We start from the raw sequence: 25,165 nt of genomic DNA, 5'->3' as shown, positions 1-25,165 counted from the left end.
CAAGGTTTTTTGCTGTTTTTCTGTAACAAGCACGGCTGGATTAAAACAAAACCTTAATGTAACCTTCATCACCTAGAACAGAACTTAAGTTTTCTTACAAACTTACAAAAGGCTGCTTCTCTCTGTAAGGTAACATTGTGGAGAGCTATCGCCAGTCACCAGTCATCGCCATGCAGCACAATAGTTTATGTACTTGCACTATGGCCTGATCCTGGGGGCCAGGGACTGGCAAGTCACCACTTATCCCTCTGTAAAAGGGTCATAACTCAGTGGTACAGCTGCACAGGTCCTGTGATGGAAGCTTCCCACAGTCAATTCCTAGCATGGCCAGGGAGGGCGGCTGCTACCAGCAGATCTAAAAGTGTGTGAAATTAGTAGGCAAGCTTTAAAAGGTGTTGGAACTACAATCCACCAAGTGCAATTTTAGCTTAGGGAAGGGGAAGACACTGAGGAGAACTCAGTGTTGTGACCTACTGGAGAAAGTGCGTGGTACAGAATTAAGAATCTTTTTTGTTTAACTCAACTCAATTCTCTATAAGAATACTAAAGGCTGTAAAAAGAACTTTGCAATATGTACTGAGGCCTCTGAGTTTAGCCCCAAAGTGTCTGAGGATCCCCCGCAGTGGGATAGGCTGCACTGAAAACCACTTGGAGAATAAAACAGAATAGCCGCTAAATGGCAACCACCAGGGCGTGTTGACAGGAATCTTTAGACCCAAGCCATAATCTATTTTAACAGAGGTTTGTAAATAGCTACTTGCTTGGTTGCTAGTGAAGAGGAAGAATCAAGGCCAGGAAAAGTTGTCCCTCTTTTTAGGATTAAGTAGGATACTACGCTATGCAAACCTGGCAAATGTAAGTCTTAGTTTTAATTCTATCAACGTTTAATTGTTTTTTAATTATTCCCTCCTCACATGCCTTTAGCTGTTCTTATTTTTATCTGTAAGCCGCCTTGCATCTCTGTCAGGGGAAAGGGGGTGGTGCAAATAAATGTATAATAATTTATTTGTAAGTTGTTTTGGTCTGAAACAACTGTAGCTTACCCTGCACACCAAACACAGCCCTGACTTTGTGGTTTGTTTCTGTCCAAACAAACCATGAGAAGAAGCCAAGAACAAACCACTGGTTTGCACATAATGTGATTTGTTTTGCCTGAGCTTGGCAAAGAGAGGAGACAGACGAGCGCAATTCACAGCAAGACATAGTTTCAGACTCACTGTGAAGTGAGAACAGGGTTGCTAGTGGGTGTGTGGGCAGGTGGCATTTGTGTACCAACCTTCACAACTGCCTTTTGCTTTGTTTCCTTCTCTTCCCTTTACAAACTGCTTGGCTTCTTCCGAGTACCAGAGCACTAGAGGAGGGTTTGTGGGGCACAGTGCCTCTGGATGAGGAGCAGCTTGGTATGCTACGCAGCATGACCACCAAACTGCCTGCCCCTTCCTCTATCTAATGGGAAAGAATAGTATTCAACCAGCCAGGATCTCTCCATGTTATCAGCAGCCCCAAACATGTATTAGCAGCCAGATATGTGGAGCTCTAGGGGACGCGGGTGGCGCTGTGGGTTAAACCACAGAGCCTAGGACTTGCCAATCAGAAGGTCAGCGGTTCGAATCCCCGCAACGGTGTGAGCTCCCGTTGTTCGGTCACTGCTCCTGCCAACCTAGCAGTTCGAAAGCACGTCAAAGTGCAAGTAGATAAATAGGTACCGCTCTGGTGGGAAGGTAAATGGTGTTTCTGTGCGCTGCTCTGGTTCGCCAGAAGCGGCTTAGTCATGTTGGCCACATGACCCAGAAGCTGTACGCCGGCTCCCTCAGCCTTTAGAGTGAGATGAGCACTGCAACCCCAGAGTCAGCCATGACTGGACCTAATGGTCAGGGGTCCCTTTACCTTTACCTTTATGTGGAGCTCTAGAAAAGTCGGGCAGCTGCTTTTCCCCCTGCACCCTCCATAATATCCTTCCCTACTCCCCTCTATGGACTGAGCAGCTCACTTGGAAATAAAACAAGCACAGACCAAAATATGAGGTTACCACTGAAATGTGAGACTATCAGTAGAAGTTTCCCACTCTTAAAACTATTTGGTTTTAAATATATGAAGGCACATAAGAACTCTGGAAAAAATTCGCGGGGGGGGGGAGTGTTTTGCTTTCATTTTCGTGCAAAGCCTTTTTTATTTCCTCTACCCAAATTGAAAAATGTTGGGCTATGAAAGGATAGAGAAACTTGTTTCAATCAAAGCATTACTTCAAGTTTTAGAGGTGCTTGATGGATATGATGACAAATATGAAAAAGCAGAAGCTGATAATAATAGCTCAGAAAATGAGACTGATTAAATTTCATGTACCGTATTTTTCGCTCTATAACACGCACCTGACCATAACACGCACATCGTTTTTAGAGGAGGAAAACAAGGGAAAAAACATTCTGAATGAAACAGTGGATGTATCATTTTTGTGCTTCATGCTGTGGCCACAGACATGTGATCTGATGGTGAATTTGGGGTGACCCAATGCAAAAATCCTGAGAATCCCTGTGGATCCATGTTTTGTAACCACATTTTTGCACCATTGCAGCCCCAGGCAACAGTGGGTGCGTGATTTTTGGGGGGCAGGCTGTAGCCATGGACATGCTATGTGCTCTGATGGTGAATTTGGGCTGACCCAATGCAAAGATCCTGAGGATCCATGTGGATCCATGTTTTGTAACCACGTTTTTGCACCATTGCAGCCCCAGGCAACAGTGGGTGCGTGATTTTGGGGGGGGGGCAGGCTATAGCATGGACATGCTATGTGCTCTGATGGTGAATTTGGGCTGACCCAATGCAAAGATCCCGAGGATCCATGTGGATCCATGTTTTGTAACCACGTTTTTGCACCATTGCAGCCCCAGGCAACAGTGGGTGCGTGATTTTTGGGGGGCAGGCTGTAACCATGGACATGCTATGTGATCTGATGGTGAATTTGGGGTGACTGAATGCAAAGATCCTGAGGATCCATGTAGATCCATGCTTTTTAACCACGTTTTTGCACCATTGCAGCCCCAGGCAACAGTGGGTGTGTGGTTTTTGGGGGGCAGGCTGTAGCCATGGACATGTTATGTGATCTGATGGTGAATTTGGGCTGACCCAATGCAAAGATCCTTAGGATCCATGTGGATCCACGCTTTTTAACCACATTTTTGCACCATTGCAGCCCCAGGCAACAGTGGGTGCGTGATTTTTGGGGGGCAGGCTGTAGCCATGGACATGCTATGTGATCTGATGGTGAATTTGGGCTGACCCAATGCAAAGATCCTGAGGATCCATGTGGATCCATGCTTTTTAACCACATTTTAAGTGGGGAGGGAAGGAAAAACACAGAAGGGACAAGGAGCAGGAGAGGGGTGTGCAGAGAAGCAGCTGGCTAAGAATGCAGGAGAGGGGTATAGGGAGGAAAGGAAGGCAAAAGTTTTCCCTCACCTACCCACCCAAGCCAGCCAGCTCGCGCGCGCGCTCTCTCTCTCTCTCTCCCTCCTGCATGTTTTCAGCTTTCCCCTCTGCTTGCCTGGAGGGGAGGGGCTTTCCCTGCTCTTTGTTCCGTTTGAGCAAACACAGCAAGGAAACAGAGGTGGGTGGGCAGTAAGACCCTGAGGCAGAATGCCGGAAAGCAGCCGCTTCCTCTTTCAGGTTTCCCTTCTAGGAGACGCGCGGTTTGATTTTTGCCTGCTTTTTTTTGCCTCCCCTTGCACTATTTGGCTCCAGGGACCACACATTCGCTCAATAACACGCACAGACATTTCTCCTTCCTTTTTAGGAGAAAAAATCTGCGTGTTATAGAAGGAAAAATACGGTAATATTCATTGAGTCTTGGTTCCTCTCCCCCATCCGCCTTCACATTTCTTTCAATGGAATTGAGTGCTGCGGGGGACTGAAAGAAGCATGGCTGACTTAAAGGTAAAGGTAAAGGTAAAGGTACCCCTGCCCGTACGGGCCAGTCTTGACAGACTCTGGGGTTGTGCGCCCATCTCACTTAAGAGGCCAGGGGCCAGCGCTGTCCGGAGACACTTCCGGGTCACGTGGCCAGCGTGACATCGCTGCTCTGGCGAGCCAGAGCCGCACACGGAAACACCGTTTACCTTCCCGCTGGTAAGCGGTCCCTATTTATCTACTTGCACCCGGAGGTGCTTTCGAACTGCTAGGTTGGCAGGCGCTGGGACCGAGCAGCGGGAGCGCACCCCGCCGCAGGGATTCGAACTGCCGACCTTTCGATCGGCAAGTCCTAGGCGCTGAGGCTTTAACCCACAGCGCCACCTGCGTCCCTACATGGCTGACTTAGGCTCATTCATTTCAATGGGTATGCTCTTGAGTAGGACTTAGTTGAATAGAAACCATAGTAATTTTCTTTCTTTACTCTAATGTTGACGGCTTATCCTGTTTTTATGGGGGGGGGGGTGTTGCCTACTTCTCACCAACTGGTAAAATGAGAGATGCCATGTTTCTTATAGCGCAGCATAACTCTGTGGGGTTTTTTAAGGAAATTCAATACGAAATTATAGACTGAATAAATGGCATTTCTAATATACCAAACATCATAAAGTAATGGCAAAGTTGAACATGATATATTTTATGTTCCTAAAGTACCCAAATGACTTTCAAAGTGTAAAGGATGCTAAAAACCCAAACACTGCTTATTTCCCCCCCAAATTCCCCCATCCAAAAACAAAACAAAACAAAACCCTCCATGGTTTCAAAATTTCTGGATATTTTACATTTCTACTCAGGTTCTTCTTTTCATAAATGAATTTTTCTGAGGAAAAAACCCCGAAGCTGAATACCCACATTGGACAACCTGTAAGTTTGCAAGCCTTTCATCTCACACAGCAAATACGGCACATGGTATGTGTACCCCACTTGCAAACATAATTCAGTTCAAGCCATCTGGCAGGAGAAACTGGGCTGCTATGGGCAACCATTAAAACATATCGCTGCAAGACAGGTCATGCTAGGAAGTAAGATGAGACAGTCGCTTCAAGGAATGTAAATGTCAAGGCCAGCACAGTATCCCAGCATCTGATCACCTAGGCAAAACTAATTCATTCTCAACAGGCTACAGTAAAAAGCCGACAACCCACATTGTAAAGCCTCAAGTACTCTTAAGTATGAGCAGCCAAGTTTTTCTTTTTTTAAGGCGTGGGGAAATCCCATTTCAGACTTACCTGCTGCAAAAGGCATCTTATAAGGGTAGCAGTTCCGCCCTGCATGCACAGTACTGATTCTGCTCTCTGGTACGTGCATAACTCCACAAAGGCTGTAACTGTTAATTGCCGGTCCTTCCCCACAACAGTAGGGAGAGCTACACCAGTGGAATGGCTGGAACGAGGGGTCTGGCGGTAAAGAACCCGGAGATACCAAAAGCCCCTCGCAACCCGTCGCCTGGGACAGCTCATCCTTCGGGTAAACAGAGCAGTGAGTGTAATCATTGTATCCGCTTTGGCCATAATAAACATAAAACCCATTCAATGGAGTCAAGTCTGACGATTCGTAGAGGCAGCCACAATCCGTATGGTTTCCTGGCACGGGCAAAGGGTGGAACTGAGGTACTGGGAAGGAAGGTTGATGAAATTCCTGCTTGGGAGTCGGAGATTTCTCTCCGGGTCTTCCATATTCAGGTTTCATAGAGGCTTGCCCACCCATGAGCAAAGGCAGTCTGTGACAGAAACCCTCCGGGCCTTCGCAAGAGTTAGGTAGCGGCTCATAACTGACAGACTCCGTTTCCCCCAAAATTCTAGGAGGATCCTGATGGGCTGTTTTTGTAAATACGCCCTCAGCGACTCCTTGCCAGCTATGATGACCTTCTATTTTTACAGTGGACGTTTCCTTTTTGGATTTAACACAGTTTTTCCCACTGGCTTTGGCCCATTTGAGCTTGGATTTGGAACCGTGGTTTTCAGGCTTGCTCTCTTTTTCACCAGTGGATTTACTCCTGGGCTTCAGCGGCTGGTCTTTCTCATGGGTCAGTTTCAGAAACGCCGCGGCATTGAGACTGGCCAATCTCTTTGGAGCAGGGTGGTAGGAAATCCCGCCATCCTCCCGCCCTTTCCCGTCAACGACACCATCCAGCGGCTGAGGAGCACACTTCGGACTCGGTCGGTTTTGGTTCTTTCCCTTTGCTGCCTTGGAGCTCTGCTTTTCCACCGAGGGCCAAGCGCCCTGAGTACTGCAGCATATATTCTTAGTGCAACAAACTCCGCCGACTTTGGGGGGATCTTTCCGGAAACGCCGGCCGGTTATTAAGCCGTCGTCCCGTTCGAAAAGCAGGTTGTTGACTGCCTCTGCGTTCAGCGAGGCTAGCCTGCGCTTCCTGGGTTCTGCAAGACAAGCATCGCTTCCCTGCCGCCCGGTCCCAGAACACGATATTGTGCATCTCCCTGCCGATGGCTCTTGCTTCGCTGCTCTCACGACCTGAACGCGATCCGGAAGGCAGGCGGGTCTGAAGTCATCCATACAATGGACGAGACCTCTCTTCATCCCACTCTGAGTCTCCTCCGACAGGGATCCGGCAACATCCTCCAATCTAGTGAGGAGCACGGAGCATGTTTTTTTATCCACGGATGAGCTGAGGCGTTTTCTCAATGGATACGTCTTTCTGAGTTCCTGCAAATTCCTGCTTTTATTCACGCCTGCAAATCGACTCTGGCAGGTTTGCCCCTCAGCGCCATTGCCTCGCTCGCAATCCTCCGCCTCAGTCCTATCCATTCTCTCACCGTCAATCGGTGACAAAGCTTGGCCAGCAGAACCAGCTGAGTGTTTCAGAAGTAAGAGCTGTTTCTTCCGGGCATGCGTCATAGGATCAATGTCCACCCCTGAGAACAAAGAGGAAAATGTCTTAATATCACGGGTTGAGAATATCGCACAATACACCAAGAGATGGCAGGGATATGTTTTAGAAGCATTTGCCCTGTAGGAAAAAAATGTGGACCCTTTCAGTGAGGGGGAGCTTTTCCGTCAAATTAAGAACCTAGATACATTAAGATGGGGTTTTATTTCAAACTGAGGAGCTTGATAATTATACGCAAAGCTAAAGGCCCAACGCCTTACTACTAAGCCTCCCTTTCTTCTCTCAGATGTGGGCTACCTCAATCACGTCAGCTGGGTGAACGCTATTTATGATGTAGTTACTTCATTAAAACCACATCTACCCGTGTTTCCAATGAGAATTTTTCACTTGCAGTTCTCCCACAGAAGTGGGAAAACCCACTTTGGGGGGGTGGGCCGGAATGGAAGAATTGGTTGTCTCTTTCTATGAGAGATAGAAAGGGATGAGCGCAAGTATGCATTTGTCTGGAAGGGAGGAGCAGATATAGATATAAATATAGATGATATAGATATAGATATGTGTGTATGTGTACACACACACACACACACACAGAGAGAGAGAGAGAGAGAGAGAGAGAGAGAGAGAGAGAGAGAGAGTGTATACTAAGGAGTTCAGCCACGGGATGGTGTAATAAAAACACAGTGAGAGGGAGGAAAGGAACTCTGCACATGTTCAGAGGAGCCCACTTTGCACACAGGGAGCCTTGCAAGGTGTTGGGAAAAGAGGAGAGAGTGAGTGGGGTGTGCACTGAGCAGGGTTGGAGGGCAACATGAGCTAAAACGGCAGCCCCGTGTGTGTGTTTTTGTGTAAACACAACACCATATGTGACACAAAGTACTGAACACCCTCATTTCCCCCTTTCTTGCCATTCTGTGTTAATAATCGAACACGGCTCTTCAGCAGAAGCAGCTATTTTGTGGCAATCTGCTTTAAAAATTTAAGCTGTCGTATGGGAATTGGGATCCTGGAGTGTGTCGTTTTAATTCATGTTTAATAAATGCTGTTAAAAAGCTCTAAAAACCAGCTCATAATCTATTTGAGCTTCTATCTGCACAAAAAGCACCAGAAGGGAACAGAATGGTGGTGGCCTGGGCCACGGAAACCCTGTGGGAAATGCGATGGGCCTGAGTGAAAGTGAACTGCGTGCAGTGTCAGAAATGGGCTGCAGAGACTGCGAGAAGGAGGGTGGGAATATGTTGCTTCCAGGCAGACATAGTAAACGGAGGCATGCGGGAAGAATAAAGGTGTGCTTGTTAATAGCCACCTCACTTGGTTGCATGCGGCAAGAGCCTGGAGCCTGGATAGCCCAGTGGGTTAGAGTGTTGCTCTGATAACACCAAGGTTGCAGGTTTGATCCCTGCATGTTCCAGCTCTACAATTCTATGATTCTAAGAAAGAAGCATGTACACTTTAAAAAAGGTGGTTCGCCCTCTACCATCTTTAGGCACATATCAAGAATGCAGGTGTGTTGTGGGGGGCGGGCAGGACAGTGAAACTTTGTGGGCCTACTTGGAAGTAGGAAACGGCCACCCACAAGACAGCATCTTGGATGGCTAGACTACGAACGGTTTATCAGATAGGTTAGATGAGGCATCTTTGCAGCTCTGCGCTTCAGGGTTAGCTTTTGCATGATTTGTGGATTTATCTCTTGCCCTCCAGGGTTTTGCGACCCACTTGAGAAAACATCCAGAATAATGCAGCGCGTCACATGGAAACTTCCTATTTTGAAAGAGACAAGCAACAGGGCTCTGAGGAGCAGAAACCGGCATTCCACAGGTGCAGAACGGCTGCAGCCGCTCCCCGTTTGCTCAAGGAGCTTCCACTTGAGGCCTGCCACCTGCCACACATTTTGTACATCAGTCGCAATCAAATGCACGCATCACATCTGATAGGAAGAGGACACCCAGAAGAGCCCTGCTCTTCCCTTTAAATACAGGAGGGAAAGTCTCTCAAAGACACCAGTGCTTTTTTGCCCTTAACTGGAAAAGTTGCAGGTAATCATAACTCCACCTCCCTCTCCCAGAGCCTTCATTCAAGGTTGCTTTCGGTTAAAAGCACAGGGTCCACCCTAAGACAGCATCAAATGTGTAGCTTGTCCTTGGTCACCCATTGAAACGTCTGCACATTTTATCTGCTGAAAGGTAGAATGGAAGCCTCTATATCTTCAAAAGAGGCAGTGGAGGTACAACAAAGCCCAAACTGTTGTTTCTCCTTCCAATGAATGGATAAAGTCCAACAACTACAGGGCTATTGCCTTTCTGTTTCTATTATCTTACAGCTTCTTGATTCGGGGGCGGGGCTCTTCCATATGGTAGGAAACAACCCAAACTGTGGCTGAAACGTATCAGTACAGTGGTTAAGCACTTAATTCATTCCGGAGATCCGTTCTTAACCTGAAACTGTTCTTAACCTGAAGACCCACTTTAGCTAAAGGGGCCTCCTGCTGCCGCCGCTGCACAATTTCTGTTCTCATCCTGAAGCAAAGTTCTTAACCCGAGGTAATTTTTCTGGGTTAGCAGAGTCTGTAACCTGAAGCATATGTAACCTGAAGTGTATGTAACCCGAGGTACCACTGTACAGTGGTACCTTGGTTTAGGAACAGTTCGGTTTAAGAACGATTCGGTTTACAAACTCTGCAAAACTGGAAATAGTGTCTAGGTTTGAGAATTTTACCTTGGTCTAAGGACGGAATCTGAACGGTGGAAGGGCACCAGTGGCAGGAAGCCTCATTAGGGAAAGCACGCCTCGGTTGAAGAACGGTTTTGGTTGAAGAACGGACTTCCAAAACGGATTAAGTTTGTAAACCGAGGTACTACTTTACAATATTTAGACTGCCTGGAGGAAGTCAATGGCAACTGAAACAAATCTATTCCTCTCCACCCCCTCCTTTACTTAGAATAACCTCTAATATTAGGCCGATGACAAGGTTACTTCCTACATTTAGTCTTGGAAAGATTAGGCTGCTGGTGTACCCTTTTTTTGCTTGAATATGACCTCAAGGGTGAACAAGTTTTAGAAATGCTGGGAAAAGACAACTCCTTCTGTTAAAAGTATGTGGCTCATTTTGAAGCCCTGTTGCTGTTCCACTGAAGGACAATTCAGCTATCTCAATCTTGGCGCAGATCATTCATTACATTTTCTCAACAGAGGGAGAACATTTAAAGTGACTTGCACCAAGAATTCCATAAACTGTGAACCCATGACAGAATGTGAAAGACAGTTCTTAAACCATGAAAGTCCATTAAAATGGGCAAAAAACAAAACATTTCAACTTGACAAGCCTACACGCATTTCTTATTTACCATGTACCAAACTCTACAAATACCAAACTCTAGGCTGCATTTTAGCAAATAAACATGAAATTTATTTTCTCCTACTCTGCACATATCAGCCAAATCTGGACACAATGGTTTTTTACATGCTCAAATCTTGAGTTTGTGTCTCCCCCTTCCCTCTTTTGACATGACCCCATGAAGATTGGAAACTTGTGCTTCCAGTTTCAATTAACAACAGTTTAGTGCTGTATTTGAACCCTAAACCATGGTTAATTTTAACTATCGCCAGCTGAAACAAGCCAAGTACACAAAGTATGTTGTGAGGTCAACTATGATTTATTGGTTTAAACAAGCAAAGAGTATCTGTAGCATATTTTGGTTTAGAAAAATTTTAACTGTTGTTTGTCTTGGGGGGGGGGGAATGCTTCCAAACTCATTTCCCCGGCTGAATTTCTTTTATTTTGAAATCCTTGCAATTCCGTATTAGGATGCAGTTGCATCACTGACTCCTTGCCCCCCCCCCCGCCCCCAGTTCTCTATGCATCCTCAAAATCTGCTTCAGAAGGTTGGGTGAGACTCCACAGAACATGGCGGGGCACACAATAGAGCAAAGTAAGAGGGAACTCCCCTCATCAAGCACTGGATACAATCCACTGTAATTTGGAATACTTTGCATATGATTTAAAGCTTTCAAGAACCACACCTTTATGGTGACAGCACAGCACCAATACATCAAGTGGCAGACTGAATTCTGCACTACCTCCACAGGAACCTAGTGGGACACACTGCATCAAAACTGAGGCTTCGTCATATTGATACAATTTGTTCCATAGCTTTGAAAAACATGGCTTACATGCCCCAGGACAATTAATTGTTTTGGGACTAAGGTATGAAATTTGCAGTCCATTTCATGTGACAGCATCTTCAAAGTCCCTAATCAAACGCAAACCAGGATTGTTCAATAGCTTTTAAATCTCTGGAGGTGGCGATATGTTAGGCTATTAGAACAAATAGCAGCTTCTAATAAGGGGCAGGGGAGAGAATGCTGGTTTGAATGTGCTACTGGTCTTATCTAATACAGCCATTCTTGAGTTTTGATCCCAGTTAATGCTAGCATGGCCATAAAGATTATGTCTACTTCCCTTTACCTAACTTGAACAGTATTGCAAACTTATGTGTCCCAGGTCAAAAAGTACAGAGACGAGTTTCATCATCTAGTTACACCACGGACCTGGCACTTAATCAACTGCATTAACAGTGTAGAAGTAAACACACTGGCCATCTAACCCCTCTCTCCTAGCAATTGTGATTTGGGCGGCTAAGGAGAGCTGCCAGCATCTTGATGACGAAACACTCATAAAACATAAATGCTGCACTTGGCATGAAGAGGAGGCTCCGGCAATTCCCTCCCAATTCCCAGGGTCCTTTGACAAGCAAGTTTAAAACCAATTGGCGTATAATTAGTATAGACGTAACTGTGTAGATAAATACAGGCACCATGAGTAAACTTGTCAAGTTAAATTTGGCGAGGGCTTTCGTGGCTTTAGGGAGAGCTTTTCCTGGCACCTGTCAAAATTCGACTTTCACGCAGTATCCCACCTTGAGCTGAATCTGGCAAAGCCCGGTGTCTGGTGTGTGCAAGTGGCAAAAGTGGAGCAGGGTGGAGCAGCCCTCGTCAGAGTGACACAAAGCCCTGGAGCAGGAGTGGGCAAGCTCTAGGTTTGCAGGTTCTACTTGTTTTCCACTGACATCCACCAATCAGAGTCAGGTGCAAAATAGTGGCTCCGCTAAGACTTTAGAAAATGCCCAACCAAGAAGTTTGTGATCAGTACGAGAAGCAATCTCACAAGACCATTTTCACACCCAAATCCACTCCTGGTTCGCTCCCTCCAACCCCTCTTTCTGGTCAGCCTAATTTGGGAGCGAAAAGCTTTTAAGTTGCTTGACAACAGAGATAGAAAACCTTACTGATTTACTGCAAATCAATCCATCTATCTATCTGTCTTCTGCACCCCCTGACCTAGAATACAGTGGTGCCTCGCAAGACGAAATTAATCCGTTCCGTGAGGCTCTTTGTATAGCGGTTTTTTCGTCTTGCGAAGCAAGCCCATTGACAGCTTACCGGATTAGCGCTATTAGCGGTTTAGCGGCTTTTAGCGGATCAGCTGATAAGCGGCTTATCAGCGGATCAGCTGATAAGCGGCTTAGGGCCTAGGAAAAGGGGGGGGGGAGGGAAAAAACTCCGCAGGAACTCGCAAGACATTTTTGTCTTGCGAAGCAAGCCCATAGGGAAATTCGTTTTGCGAAGAGCCTCCAAAACGGAAAACCCTTTTGTCTAGCGGGTTTTCCGTCTTGCGAGGCGTTCATCTTGCGGGGCACCACTGTATGGTTTAAGACAGGTTGGGAACGTGGTGGGGAACCCTAGTCGCTGGAGCACCGCAGAATAAAACCCAGAGGTACCACCTGGAATATTTTATACAGTGGAACTGAAGTCTCTCCCCCTCCTGGTCCATAAAAAATCCTGTAAAAAACTAACTGAAAATGCAAAAAGAAGTTACAGGTCCAAACTCTCAGAAGTCCTTCCCTACACGCTTCTCATTCTAATTGCACAAAACTTTGAATAAGCAACGTCTTTGCCTCCCTTGCAAAGTAAAGTACAGCTATGAATAAGGGCCATTTCTGAAATTGGCAGTTTCTTCACTGCACAGCTCTAGAAATCTGTGCCAAAAAGAGCTGCTGATCTTTCCAGCTATCACATAACCATTGGCGTACCTGCTGGTAATCTTTTCAGTCAGACCAAAAATGCAAGCGTATGCAGAGTAAGCAGCTTTTTAAATTTTATTTCTTGTTGAATACGGTGGCTGCGAACATATGGGTCCCTTGAATCTCTGCGGGTGCAGACCCCATCCTAGCAATTATATCACTGTCAAGCAATCACACTCCACAGTAAATTATAGGACACGCTAAGCTGTTATCAAACCCAGCGCTTGCCTTTGCTGCAATGTTTGATTTTAAGGCCATGAGGCAAGCACATATGAATGCAGGCAGTAGTTGCAGGCTCACCGCTTACACAGGAGTCTGCTGCGGTAGGCTTGCACCTTCCCTTAGAACCCACTTCTAATTGCAAACATTTAAATCCTTTGGGGTTTTGCACTGCTGGCTAGGCTTAATTTCTGGCCAAGTGAGTAGTGCCTTGAATCGCTTGGCAGAAGCACAAAACCCACAAGGACAACAGCACATTTTCATTGACGCTATAACACAATCACCAAGCTTTATTCCGATGGGAAGATAAGTGACCCTGAGGATTTAATAATAGTCAGATTAAAGGTGAAGTGAAGCAAGAGAGGAACAGCTAGGAACAGTACCAAACTTCGCCCAAATCCATGAAAATCCAAACTTGTTCCTTTGGGGAGAAATCATACCTTAGAGCAGCGGTTTTCAACCAGTGTGTCGTGGCACCTTGGGGTGCCCTGAATGAAGGTCAGGGGGGCCGCGGGCAACACTGGCCTCTGTTTTTCCTTCCTTTTTCCCTCCTCTGATGCCCTCTTGCATCTCTGCCTCACAAAGGCTTGCAAGGCTGTTTGTTGCAGCAGCCCTGGCTATAAGCTCCACAGGCAAATGGTGTCTCTGGGGCTGGCCAGGGGAAGCTGGATGTCAGGAGCTAAAGCGGCCTCAGAGTAAGCAGGCAAGCAGGCAAGGAAGCCCAGCCAGCCAGTCCACCAGCCCTTGCTGTTGGGAATGGATGGACAAGTCCCAGGCCCCTGTGGGGCAGTGTGAGGGGGCACCTCTCTTTGGGGCAGCTCAGAGACCAGGGGCGGCGGCGGCAGCCGCCTGGAGGACTCCCAAGGAGAGAAGGAGGCTGAAGGAACCCTCCACAAGGGAGGGGGCTCGGAAAGGGGTGAGGGGCTGCCGGCTCTGCAGGCAAGGGGTGACATAACTGGGCTCCTGAGCCCCACAGGGGTGGCACAGAATGGATGTAGTTGGTCAAGGGAGCCATGGGCACAAAAAGGTTGAAAACCTCTGCCTTAGTGGTAAATCCATAGAATTCTAGAGTTGGAGGGACCCTGAGGATCATCTAGTCCAACCCCCTGCAATGCTCTAACCAACTGAGCTACCCATGCACATGGATTTTCAAGCAGAGCGTCCACAATTCAATCCCTGGAACAGCCAATTAAAAGAATCAGGTTGCAGGTGGTGGGAAGGACCTCATGGAGACTGTCCAGGGCTAGACGGACATAATAGTCTGACCCAGCATAAAAAAGGGGTTGTTTATGAAGGTGACCCAAAGACTTGCAAAGCATCTGGGCACAGCACTGTATTTGTTTGTTTGTTTGTTAAATTTATATTCCGCCCTTCATCCAAAGATCTTAAGGCAGCTCACAAGATAAAAATATAGGCTAAAAGCACAAAACAAATAGTTAAAACAAAAATAAAGCAAAACCCCTCCAAACACATCCCAAAGGCTGTAGAATATTAATCAGCCCAAGGCCTGGTTGAAGAGGAACATTTTGGCTGGGCACCTAAAGATACCGTATTTTTCGCTCTATTGGACGCAGTTTTTCCTCTCCAAAAATTGAGGGGAAATGTGTGTGCGTCCTATGGAGCGAATGCAGGCTTGTGCTATCTTTAGCCCTGCGCTTTAGCCCTGGCTTCTTTAGCCCTGCGCAGCGTCTCCCGGCAAGGAGAGGCTGTACGGGGCTAAAGAGGAAGCCAAAACAGCGAGCGGGATCCATCCCGCTCGCTGCCTTGCCTTCTTCCATAGCTGCGCGCAACCCCTCCGGCAGGGAGAGGTTGTGTGCAGCCTGTATGTTGCTCTTTGGGGCTGGGGGGGGGGAATATTTTTTTTCTTGATTCCCCCCCCCCTAAAAACTGGGTGCGCCCTATGGTCCGGTGCGCCCTATGGTGCGAAAAATACGGTATGTAATGAAAGCACCAGGTGAGCTTTCCTGGGAAGAGCATTCCTCAAACAGGGAGCCACCGCGAAAAAGGCCCATTCTTGTGTTTCCACCCTCCAGACGTCTCACAGGGGAACTACACAAAAAAGGGTCTCAGATGAAAAACACAGAGGCAATCAAGCCACTCCTTTCAGCACCCACAGTACATGCCGGCCAGCAGTATATATATTTCGCCCCTCAATAAATAAAAAGGGAAATAAAAAATATAAATATTCCCAATTATGTAGCAGGTGCATAGGATCTGCTGAGTATTTCCACCCTTTGCTGTGGCAAAAGTTAAATTTATTCAAATGTTCAGTGTACAATTTTGCTTCTCTTTCAGTTTCAAAAAAGCTACAGACTGTTTCAAATTTTAGAACCACGTGGTGATTTCACAGTTTGTTAGTGTGCTTAAAAAATGCTGTATGAACGATAGATTCTGTTCCTATATTGTCAATTATAAACCTCCTGGTTTGAGATTGATATGAAAAGTGGAAAAGGAACTAATCTGGCATGACCTGATGGCAGAGGTGGGAAGAGAATTTCCTTCGCAGAAGCATTCTGAAATGCCTGAAGAGGGAAGACATAACAGCTGATTCAATGTTGTTCACAGTCGTGGATAACAATTTCAGAATAATATTTTAGGTTAAATGCCATATGTCTACCAACTATACTTCAACATCTGTCACATTCATGAAAATATGTAAATCATGCTCAAAGGCATCTAAAATATGCAGATTTCAAATCTGGTGCTGAATAAATTGCTCACTTCTGTAACAGACACATGAGAGTACATGCATTCAGGAGCGGGAAAGTAAGAGTTCAAAAAGGAAGGATGAAAATGCAAAGAGAGGATCTGCAAAGTAGCAAATGTAGAGGAGGATGAGCACAAACCAGAAGGGGGTGGCTAATAATCTGCATTTTTATGTTCCATGTCCAATTTGAGCTAAAGTCTGGGTAGAAACTGTGGCTTGTTAAGGAAAAAGCCCACAATCCCTGGGTTTAGACCTAACAGGAAGCCAAGGCTTTGTTTATCCTGCTTTCGCTAGCAGAGAAGCAAAGCAGGAGCTGGATTATCATCACGTGTGAACACACCCACTGTTGTTGAACTCCACTTGAAATGGATGTGAAAAGGCAACACATAGGGCTGGATCGAACTAACCCAGTGCACAAGCGGAAGCCAGAGGAAGGACTCCTGCTACTCTAACCAGGCGTTCCTCTGTCTTCTCTCCCTGCACCTTCCCCAAATCCACTCAGGGTGGTTCCCCAGAACAGTGCAGAGCGGGAGGAGAGGGGAGATCGCTCCATGGTGCAAGCAGCAATGCCTGTGCTGGTGGAACGGTAGTGTTAGCGCAACAGGATAGCTCAATTGGTAAAGCAGGAGACTCAATCTCAGGATCGTGAGTTCAAGCCCCATGTTGGGCAAAACATTCCTGTACTGCAGGGATTTGGGCTAGATGACTCTTCCAGCTCTATGGTTCTATGAATACTGAATTACACCCTTTAGTTTTTAATAACCACTTTTAAAGCATGCACACACACGTAAACACAGGCTGCCTCTAAGATGCATGCTTTGAAGCAAGTGTGAAAAGAGGAAGCCCAAAGGGGCATCTCCAGTCAGTGTATGGAAAACTACAACACAAGCAACTGAGTTTGTCAGCTGTGCAATGCTAAGTTCACTGTGCAGAGAACAGCCTGGAGAAGCAAGGTAAGTGCTCAAGACAAAGCAGCAGGGCTGCACGTACTTCTAGACAGGTATATCCATGACTTGCTGAGTCCTCTATCTCTCATATATCCGCAGTTGCTCTCCCACCTGCACATGCCATCTGTACCTCTATTTCCCTCAGGCCCCAAAGTTGTTGCAACATCCAAGTCCTTTGGAAGTATTCAGCAGAGGCACAGTGAGCTTATATTCCAGGAACTGAATTTAGATTTTTGCCAGTGGCAAACGTTGCCACCCCACAGATCTTTGGCTATGACCAAGAAGCATTGTGGCTCTCTGTTACTCAGTCCCACTTCAAATACACCGTTGTTGGGGCAGCAAAAGTACAGTCAAAGCTCGGTTGTCGAATGGAATCCATTCCGGAAGCCCGATCGGCTTCCAAAACGTTCGACAACCGAGGTGCGGCTTCCGACTGGTTGCAAGAGCTTCCTGCACTCAAGAGGAAGCCGCGTTGGAAACTGGAGCGATTACTTCCGGGTTTTTGGTGTTCGGGAACCAAAATATTCGAAAACGGAGCCATTTGAGAGCTGAGGTATTTGCCAATAGAGCAACTGCAGAGCTGAACACCCAAACATCCCAAAGTGAAAAGGAGCAACAGTTTAGCAAAAGCTGTGCAGTCACTGCGACAGTTTATTTATAGACCTAGCCAGCTATGGATTTTGTTTGTGGTTTGTTAATGCACTTTGACTTATCCCTTTTGTTTTAAGTCCAAGTATATTAACACACCACGAACAAAATCCATAGCTGACTAGCCCTATAAATGAAGCTTTTATAGATTATCCCCCAGTGTTAATCTATGTAAATGACTGAAGTACCCACAGATCTTTGCAAGGCCCAACTATTCCTTGCTCCTTCTTAGCATAAGCTGCGAAGGGGGGCGAGAGATCCTTCAGGCACATTCTTCCCGCAAGGAAGGACAACAAGTACTAATGTTCTTCCCTGACCTTCAGAGTTGTGTGGTATAGATCACAAGAGCGTAAACTCCAAAATCTCAATGATTTATAGCAGCAGCAACTCTTGACAGTTGCCAGCGGGGGCTGTAACTTCTCAGCTGGGGTGGCGGGTGGTTTTTATTATGGTTTGTTCCCTGTTTCTGAAACATCTGCACTGCTGGAGACTGACAGGGCTTTAAGGGCAGTGAGAACATTTTGGCACTAACACGAACCCTTGGGATTTTCTGACCAGCAACACCTGAGATACTTCCTTGGGAAGGCCAAGTTGAAGGAGGGTGTCCCCAGAAGGGACAGCAGGCTCATCCCTTGGGGGAGGAGTGAGGGGCAGGGGCACTGTCCTTACTGTACAGTGGTACCTCGGGTTAAGAACTTAATTTGTTCTGGAGGTCCGTTCTTAACCTGAAACTGTTCTTAACCTGAAGCACCACTTTAGCTAATGGGGCCTCCCACTGCCGCTGCTGCTGCATGATTTCTGTTCTCATCCTGAAGCAAAGTTCTTAACCCGAGGTACTATTTCTGGGTTAGCGGCGTCTGTAACCTAAAGCGTCTGTAACATGAGGTACCACTGTATTGGCATCGATTCCCCTCTCTGCATGGGAGGCAGGGAAAGGAGGTTGGGTGGGGTCCTTCAGGTTGGGTGGGGTCTCCCCATGGGAGAAGCAGGTTGGTTTCTTGTAACCACAAAGACCTAGGGTGCATATCTGATGCCTTCAAAGGGAATCAGCAGTGAGAGGACTAGGGCTGGGCAATATATCATCCAAAACTGGTTTAAAGTCCATATCATGTTATCGGTTTCATCGTTTTTTGACATGGCAATATATTGCAAATTACGATGTGTGCACTATGCAAAAATCACAATGTGGGGAAAACCGTGAAGCCAGCCATCGCCTCTATATAGCTCCATCCTTATTTCAGATACTGTGATCTACCATTATATTGTGATGTTTAGCTGGTGATATATCGTGGAGTTGAAAACCAGATATTGCCCACCCTAGAGAGGACAGAATGGAGGTGATTGAAGCCATTTAGTGTTGGCAGGAGGGCAGCTCCCTGTGAGGAGTAATAAGAGACTTATGTTTGAGCACTCTATGGTATATGATCAAGCTGCTATGAAGTACTTTAACTTTTAGCCTCTTTACGCATTTTCTAGTGCAAATTTATTAACTGCTATGCGTTTCATAAAATAAGACCAAACTGATAGGAACTGTGTGCACTTTAATTTTTAGCCTTCAAAAAAAGAATTACACACTTTGTTACCTTTAAATCATTTGATATAGTACTACCAGGCAGTGTCTGCTGGTTTTATTATTGATAGTATGTAATTGTGATTGATTGATAAAAATTGATATGTGTTAATGATTAATGGCTTGTTTTATAGTAATTTAAAATGTTGTAATTTAAAATGTTGTAACGTTAATATTAGCTAAGTGAGTTGTTTGGATTGTCATTATGTTCTCAAAGGAACTGTTTTCAAGTGTTATTGTAAGGATGTACTAAATTGCAGTTCTGTTGTGTTGTGTTGCGAGTCGCTTTGGGCATGCATACAAACTGAAATAAAAATTTTAAAAAGATACACAGCCCTTCACCAAAACTGGTCACAGTAATTGTTTACAACAAGATAAGCAATATGAAACACATATAAGCAAGAACATTAAAAATTTTCTCATAAAATATGTAACATAATAAATGTTACAACTTAAAAATGACACAAACCCTAAGCCTCTAAAAAGGCAAGTATTTACCTGTAAGCAACTCAACTGTTTCCTATGACACCTTGTGATGCACTCCCTGTTGAATCTAGCCACTTGAACACAATAAACGATTCTGAGAAAAATGAGCAAAACTATCAATCTACTTGTTGTTATTATTATAATTTATCACCTGCCCTTCACTCTAAGGTCCCAGGGCAGGTTACAATTAAAACAAAACATTAAAAACAGTTTAGAACAATTTACAATTGCAGAAATAAGCTAAGTCCTAAAAATATACGTCTCTGGTGTCAAAAGCCAGGGTGAAGAAGTGTGTCTGCAGCATTTGCCAAAAGCTGAACAATGAAGATGCCAGATACATCTCTGTGAGGAGGTAGTACCACAATGGGGCTACCACGAAGAAGGCCCTCTCCCAGGACACCCCCCACCTGAGCTTTTGGGGGTGAGGGACCTACCAAAGGGTCTCGTTTGAACACCTGTGGAGAAGGAGGTCATTTAATACAAATTCCACTCATTTTGTGTTGAAAGCAAATCAGAAAAGAAAAGCTATGGATGCACATTGTGAACACAGTATGATACATTTTATTGCAAATATGATATTTACTCATCAGAACTCTGGATTGGCAGGAGTCCTTCACTACTTGAGCAACTGCTCCTATTCCTTGATGATACTGGAATGCTTCAGGCTAAACCTATACATGAAGCATTTCTGGTAATAATCTAGCATAATCTATCGGATCTTCCCCCAAATTATCAAGGATTATAGATTAAGAGCAGGCCATGTGTAAGTTTCCATGTAGTATGACTGCCAAAGACACTTAAAAATTGAAGCTTGTTACAAAACCTGATGGACATAATCCTAGGAAATGTAAGGGAGAAAAATCAAGGTAACTGCTTGCCTTTGAAACTTGAACATGCATGCATTCAAATATACATGCAATGAAAACCAATTTCCATGCTACTTGGGATAAAAACAGCAAGTGATGTGAAATTTACATTCGGCTTCATAGCAGAATTAAACAATTCATTCAAAGAGCAACAACAATGGTGTCTAGTATACTTTGGGGACGAAAATCTTGCTACTATAAAAACTGTGCCAAGATGGTTCTGTTTCATCCAAGTTGTGAGTGGCATTCTTCATGTTAAAAACAGATGACTAGACTTGATGAAATGCCACATGTGCCATTTGACAGAAAGGCTGGCACCGCTTCTAACTGTGCGGATAGCAAAATATTGACAGGTTACATCTAAAACCAAACTCAAGCGACAAAGAGTGTTACATTTATAAATATTAACACATGTATTTAGTCTTCCCATTTCTTGTATTAAGTGACAGATTCTACTCCATCCAGAAATTCATTTTCAGTTTTGTTTTTAATCCAGCTATTTTGAATGATCACTCCCCGCATCGTAGGTAAAAAGTACTCCACAGCATTCTTGCCCTTTTGTTTAGAAGTCAGAGATTTTATTTCAATCAGCGTTCAGGGGGGATGGACCATCTCTTTTCCCCCACTGGCTAAACCAGCAGTGTTCACACTGTGTTCCAGAGAACTGTGAGATTTCTCAAGAGAAAAATGTGAAGACTGCTGTACACACATTACAAACAGGCTGAATTGCAGGACGTTAAACCATATGACCCGGTCGGTGGTTCCTTTTAACCATTTGTAATTCTACAGAAGCTTAATCATATCCAAGACCAAAATATATGGTCGCTATGAGACATAACACTTAATGAAAAAGGAAGATTCTCACTTGTTATTATAGTGTCTACAATTGTGTACATCTTGAAATATGACATTTGTGACATGTTTGTATTCGTGGTGGGCCGTCTCCAACGTTTTACTAGCACAAGAGACTTGCACTAGAAGAAAGGAACTATCCTCTCCTTTCTAGCTCCTATCCTGTGTACCCACTGAAGAAGATGTGGGGGGCTGCAGGGGAAGGAGAGGAAATGAAACGACTTTGGATGAAACCCTGTACAATGGAACTCAGGTTATGTACCATCCTCCTTACGAACGCTTCGGGTAACGAGCTCCGCTAACCAGAAGTAGATGCTCCTGACAGCAAACTTTGCCCCGGGATGTGAGCGGAAGTCACACACTGGCTGCCCCATTAGCGAAAGCGTGCCGGGTTAAGAACGGTTTCAGGTTAAGAATGGGCCTCCAGAACGAATTAAGTTCGTAACCGGAGGTACCACTGTAATAGGCCTGATTTTAAGCGTGGTTACTGGAAGCAAATCCTACTGTGTTCAGTGGGACTTATTCCCAGGAATAGGATTCCAACATTACATAACTTACTGGCAAGACCAATAAACTAAAATAATATCCCCAATTAACTGGATATGCAACTTTTTTCTCAAACAGCAGCTTTTTTTAAAAAAGGGGGAGGGATAACAGGTGCCTGGAGAAGATTTTGTCCTTTTCTCACACACTGAGGTAGGAATGCCTCCAATTCATACATGTACCACAACATCTAAGAACGAAGAAAGAACAACTTTTTCTTCAGGCTTTTGCATTCATTCACATACAAATATATGAAGATTTGAAATGATTACTGAAACTTGTCCTTCCTAGATTAAGAGATTTTTAAAATGAATAAATCAGGCACAGTGATAATACCTTGCAAGGCTGTTGTTAAGGATGGCAGAAAACGAAGGTGAAGAGTGCTGAACATTTTAGAAGTGCTACTTAAATGCTAATCATTCAAATTATAGGTTATATATTAACCTCGGCATATGGGAATCCCTTGCAGATTATCTCAGTGCCTCATGAAAGACAGTCAGGTTGTGTATCTGTAGCAGTGACCAGAGGAGTAATGACCGCTGGGAGGAATCACAGAGAGAAGCGCTGTGGTGCACCTGTAGCAGCACAACTAGATACCTTCATCTGCCCCAGCTGCCACAAAACATGTCTCTCCTATATCAGTCTCTACAGCCACAACAGGTGCTGTAACTCTCCAACTGTTTGACTTTACCCCCGAAGGTACACTCTTCCACTGTCTCCCAAGACAGACGGATGCCAACAATAATCCTAGGTAAAATATTACGAACAGCTCTGAGAAACGAGTGAGTTTTTGCTTTGCTTCTCTTTGGATTCCACTCCTTCCATCTAACTACCTGAAATGTCATATTGCCAGCTGCAATCTGAAAAACATAACAAACTCAACAGATTCTACTTGGGTAGAACTGCAGTGGGCTATGAACAAGTTCCATTAACACTTTAAGACTGATCCTACCTATACAAACTTCTGGTATTTCCAACTCTCTCGTTGCTGCAGAGCAGGGAAATAGAGAACCTTAAAGTTTAAATAAATGAGAACATGTGGATTCCATCCCAGCTGTCATTGAAATTAGAAACACAAAGCAAAGGGAAGTTTCTTTTAATCAATCATTTCCCTTGGGACTTTCTTTGGACTTTATGGCTACCTTCACAGTACCCAATACAAATTTAGCTGATGAATACTTTGCTATTTCACATAGTCCTGTTTTATTTCCCCTCTTTCCCTCCACTTGTTTCCCTAATTCCAGCAAGTTCTGCATTTTGGAATGAATCAAAAGTAGTGTGGTGCTATTTATAGAATACACTGAAGGGTGTACCTGCAGGTATTGCTAACATCAAGGCTACAATCCTGTCCACAGTTCACTTGCTTAAAACTAACTGGAACCAGCAGCTTTTAAGTCACCCAAGTGCATGCAGAATCACAGAACTCTGAAGGAACCCCAGCTTTCTGATTATACTGTTCTGGGGATGATTTTCTACATCCCAATCACATTTTCAAACTCTGCATTCTTACCCTTGCAGTCAAGACTTGCCACTGAAAGACTAGGCAGGAGGGACGTCATCCTACCAAAGAAATACATGACCCAAGCAAGACCCATCTCTCAAAAGCACCAGCAAATCCCCCATGAGCAGGTGTACTATGGTAAACCACGGGGGACAACTTACGAAGGGAATTGTGTCGGCTGTTCCCGCACTTAGAAATACAACTAGCATGACTGCAGTGCAACATTTTTCTCTCTATTCCGCCAGGCTTATGCAGGCAACTGAAAAAACACCTTTCCACAATAGTCAGCTGATTTCCAGTCTTAAAAGTTTTATTGCATGGTTTTATGTTTAACATTTCTATTAAAAAATAAGTGAAATAGACATTATCAAGAGGTCCTGTTTCTACTCCTCAGTTTCTGGCGAAGACAACAAGAGTCTCAGCTTCTACCTTGGAGGTGGGGACAGAGGGGTGATGGTTTCCACAGTTGTGATCTTTGTCGGCTCAATGTAGGGAACCCAACTTTGAGAAACACTGGTATAGGGAGTGGAAGTATCCTTGCCCGTTTCTCTACCTGCAAGCTAGAGAGAAAGGTTGTAGATGACTTGGAACACTTCTGCCAGCCAGCACCAAATCAACCCCCTGCTCTTCTCCTCCAGCTCCAAAACCTTTGGCGTGGAGAAGCTATCTTGAAATTGTCTCCAGACTCCTGTGCATGCACAGCAGTAGACCACAGGTTTTCTACAAATGAAAGTCACAAGCAAAGGTATAGCACTCTCGAGCTGATTCAGTGGTATGGGTTTGCCACCCAACGACAGTGACTGAATGACACAGTGGCCTAAAAGTTACTAAAATCAAAACTGGAAAATGTCATTTTAAAATGAATCCCTACTATACTATGCTCCAAAACTAAAAATTTGCCCATCGTGTCTCTTATTCAAGCACACATATGTTTTTGGCCAGGTAAGGCCAGGTTATGAGAACCTCAAGTTATTAAACATCTCCATCAGAACAGACAGTTTCTACCAGCCACTTTCCTGTAAAAGTTAATTGCTTGGCAATTAAATATTTCATTACTAAGCAATTAGCTCTTAAAAGGTTTAAGTGCCGAGCACTCAGCTGCATTCCAGAACTGCACAGGAGGCAGGGAAGGCACCAATCCAGGCAAGGAGGGCACCGATCCAGCAATCCAGGTGGCACAGGGGAGACCAGGTATAACACAAAAGCATGTGTCAAATGCCATATTCCTAAGAGAAGACTCAATGAGGGATGAGCTTATCATCTGACAGTTGGGCTTGCATATTACAAAAGCTATAAACTGGTGTTCAGGCAGCAAGGATGCAAGCAAGGAATGGATGTTAATAAAAGGAGCTGCAGAACCCTCTGAGAAATTTTACTAGGAAAATGTTTTGCTTTGGGTGAAATTCCTTGTGCTCTTGTGTTAACAGGAAGCACGCACACATACAAATGCATCTCAAACCTTTGCTCTAGGAAGGAGCTGGCAGCAACAGCATTCTAGAATTGCAAAGTTGGAAGGGACCCCAAGGGTCATCTAGTCCAACCCCCTGCCATGCAGGAATGACAGCTAAAGAATCCCTGACAGATGGCCATCTAGCCTCTGCTTAAAACTTCCAAAGAAGGTCTTCCAATGTACAGTGGTACCTGAGGTTAAAAACTTAATTCATTCCGGAAGTCCATTCTTAACCTGAAACTGTTCTTAACCTGCGGTACCACTTTAGCTAATGGGGTCTCCCACTGCCGCCACACCGCTGCGCCATGATTTCTGTTCTCATCCTGAAGCAAAGTTCTTAACCCGAGGTACTCTTTCTGGGTTAGCGGAGTCTATAACCTGAAGCGTCTGTAACCTGAAGCATCTGTAACCCAAGGTACCACTGTATTCTGTTCCTCAGCTCTTACCCTCAAAAAAGTTCCTTGTAACATTTCTGTTATAAATAT

The 25,165-nt window shown here is 45.0% G+C and overlaps 1 protein-coding gene and 1 long non-coding RNA gene across 3 annotated transcripts in view; one reads left to right on the top strand and one right to left on the bottom strand.

The window, feature by feature from the left end:
* The window catches only part of BAHD1 (bromo adjacent homology domain containing 1), a 76,798-nt gene that overhangs the window by 23,151 nt on the left and 28,482 nt on the right, over positions 1–25,165 (bottom strand). For both annotated transcript variants that reach the window (XR_013835587.1, XM_079964504.1), the window contains exon 2: positions 5,193–6,839. Coding sequence is in view for 1 of the 2 variants with exons in the window: in XM_079964504.1 (XP_079820630.1) it covers positions 5,193–6,822 (1,630 nt within the window). In the remaining variant the exon portion in view is untranslated. The remainder of the gene's footprint in view (positions 1–5,192; positions 6,840–25,165) is intronic.
* LOC307209974 lies at positions 81–9,097 on the top strand. Its single transcript, XR_013835804.1, has 2 exons — positions 81–855; positions 8,513–9,097. It is a non-coding gene; the product is annotated as an uncharacterized lncRNA (long non-coding RNA).

Source organism: Podarcis cretensis, assembly GCF_951804945.1.
Source record: "Podarcis cretensis genome assembly, chromosome: 1".
NCBI classification, from domain to species: domain Eukaryota; kingdom Metazoa; phylum Chordata; class Lepidosauria; order Squamata; family Lacertidae; genus Podarcis; species Podarcis cretensis.
The sequence above is the reverse complement of the archived record's forward strand: the minus strand, read 5'-3'. Positions and strand labels throughout refer to the sequence as shown.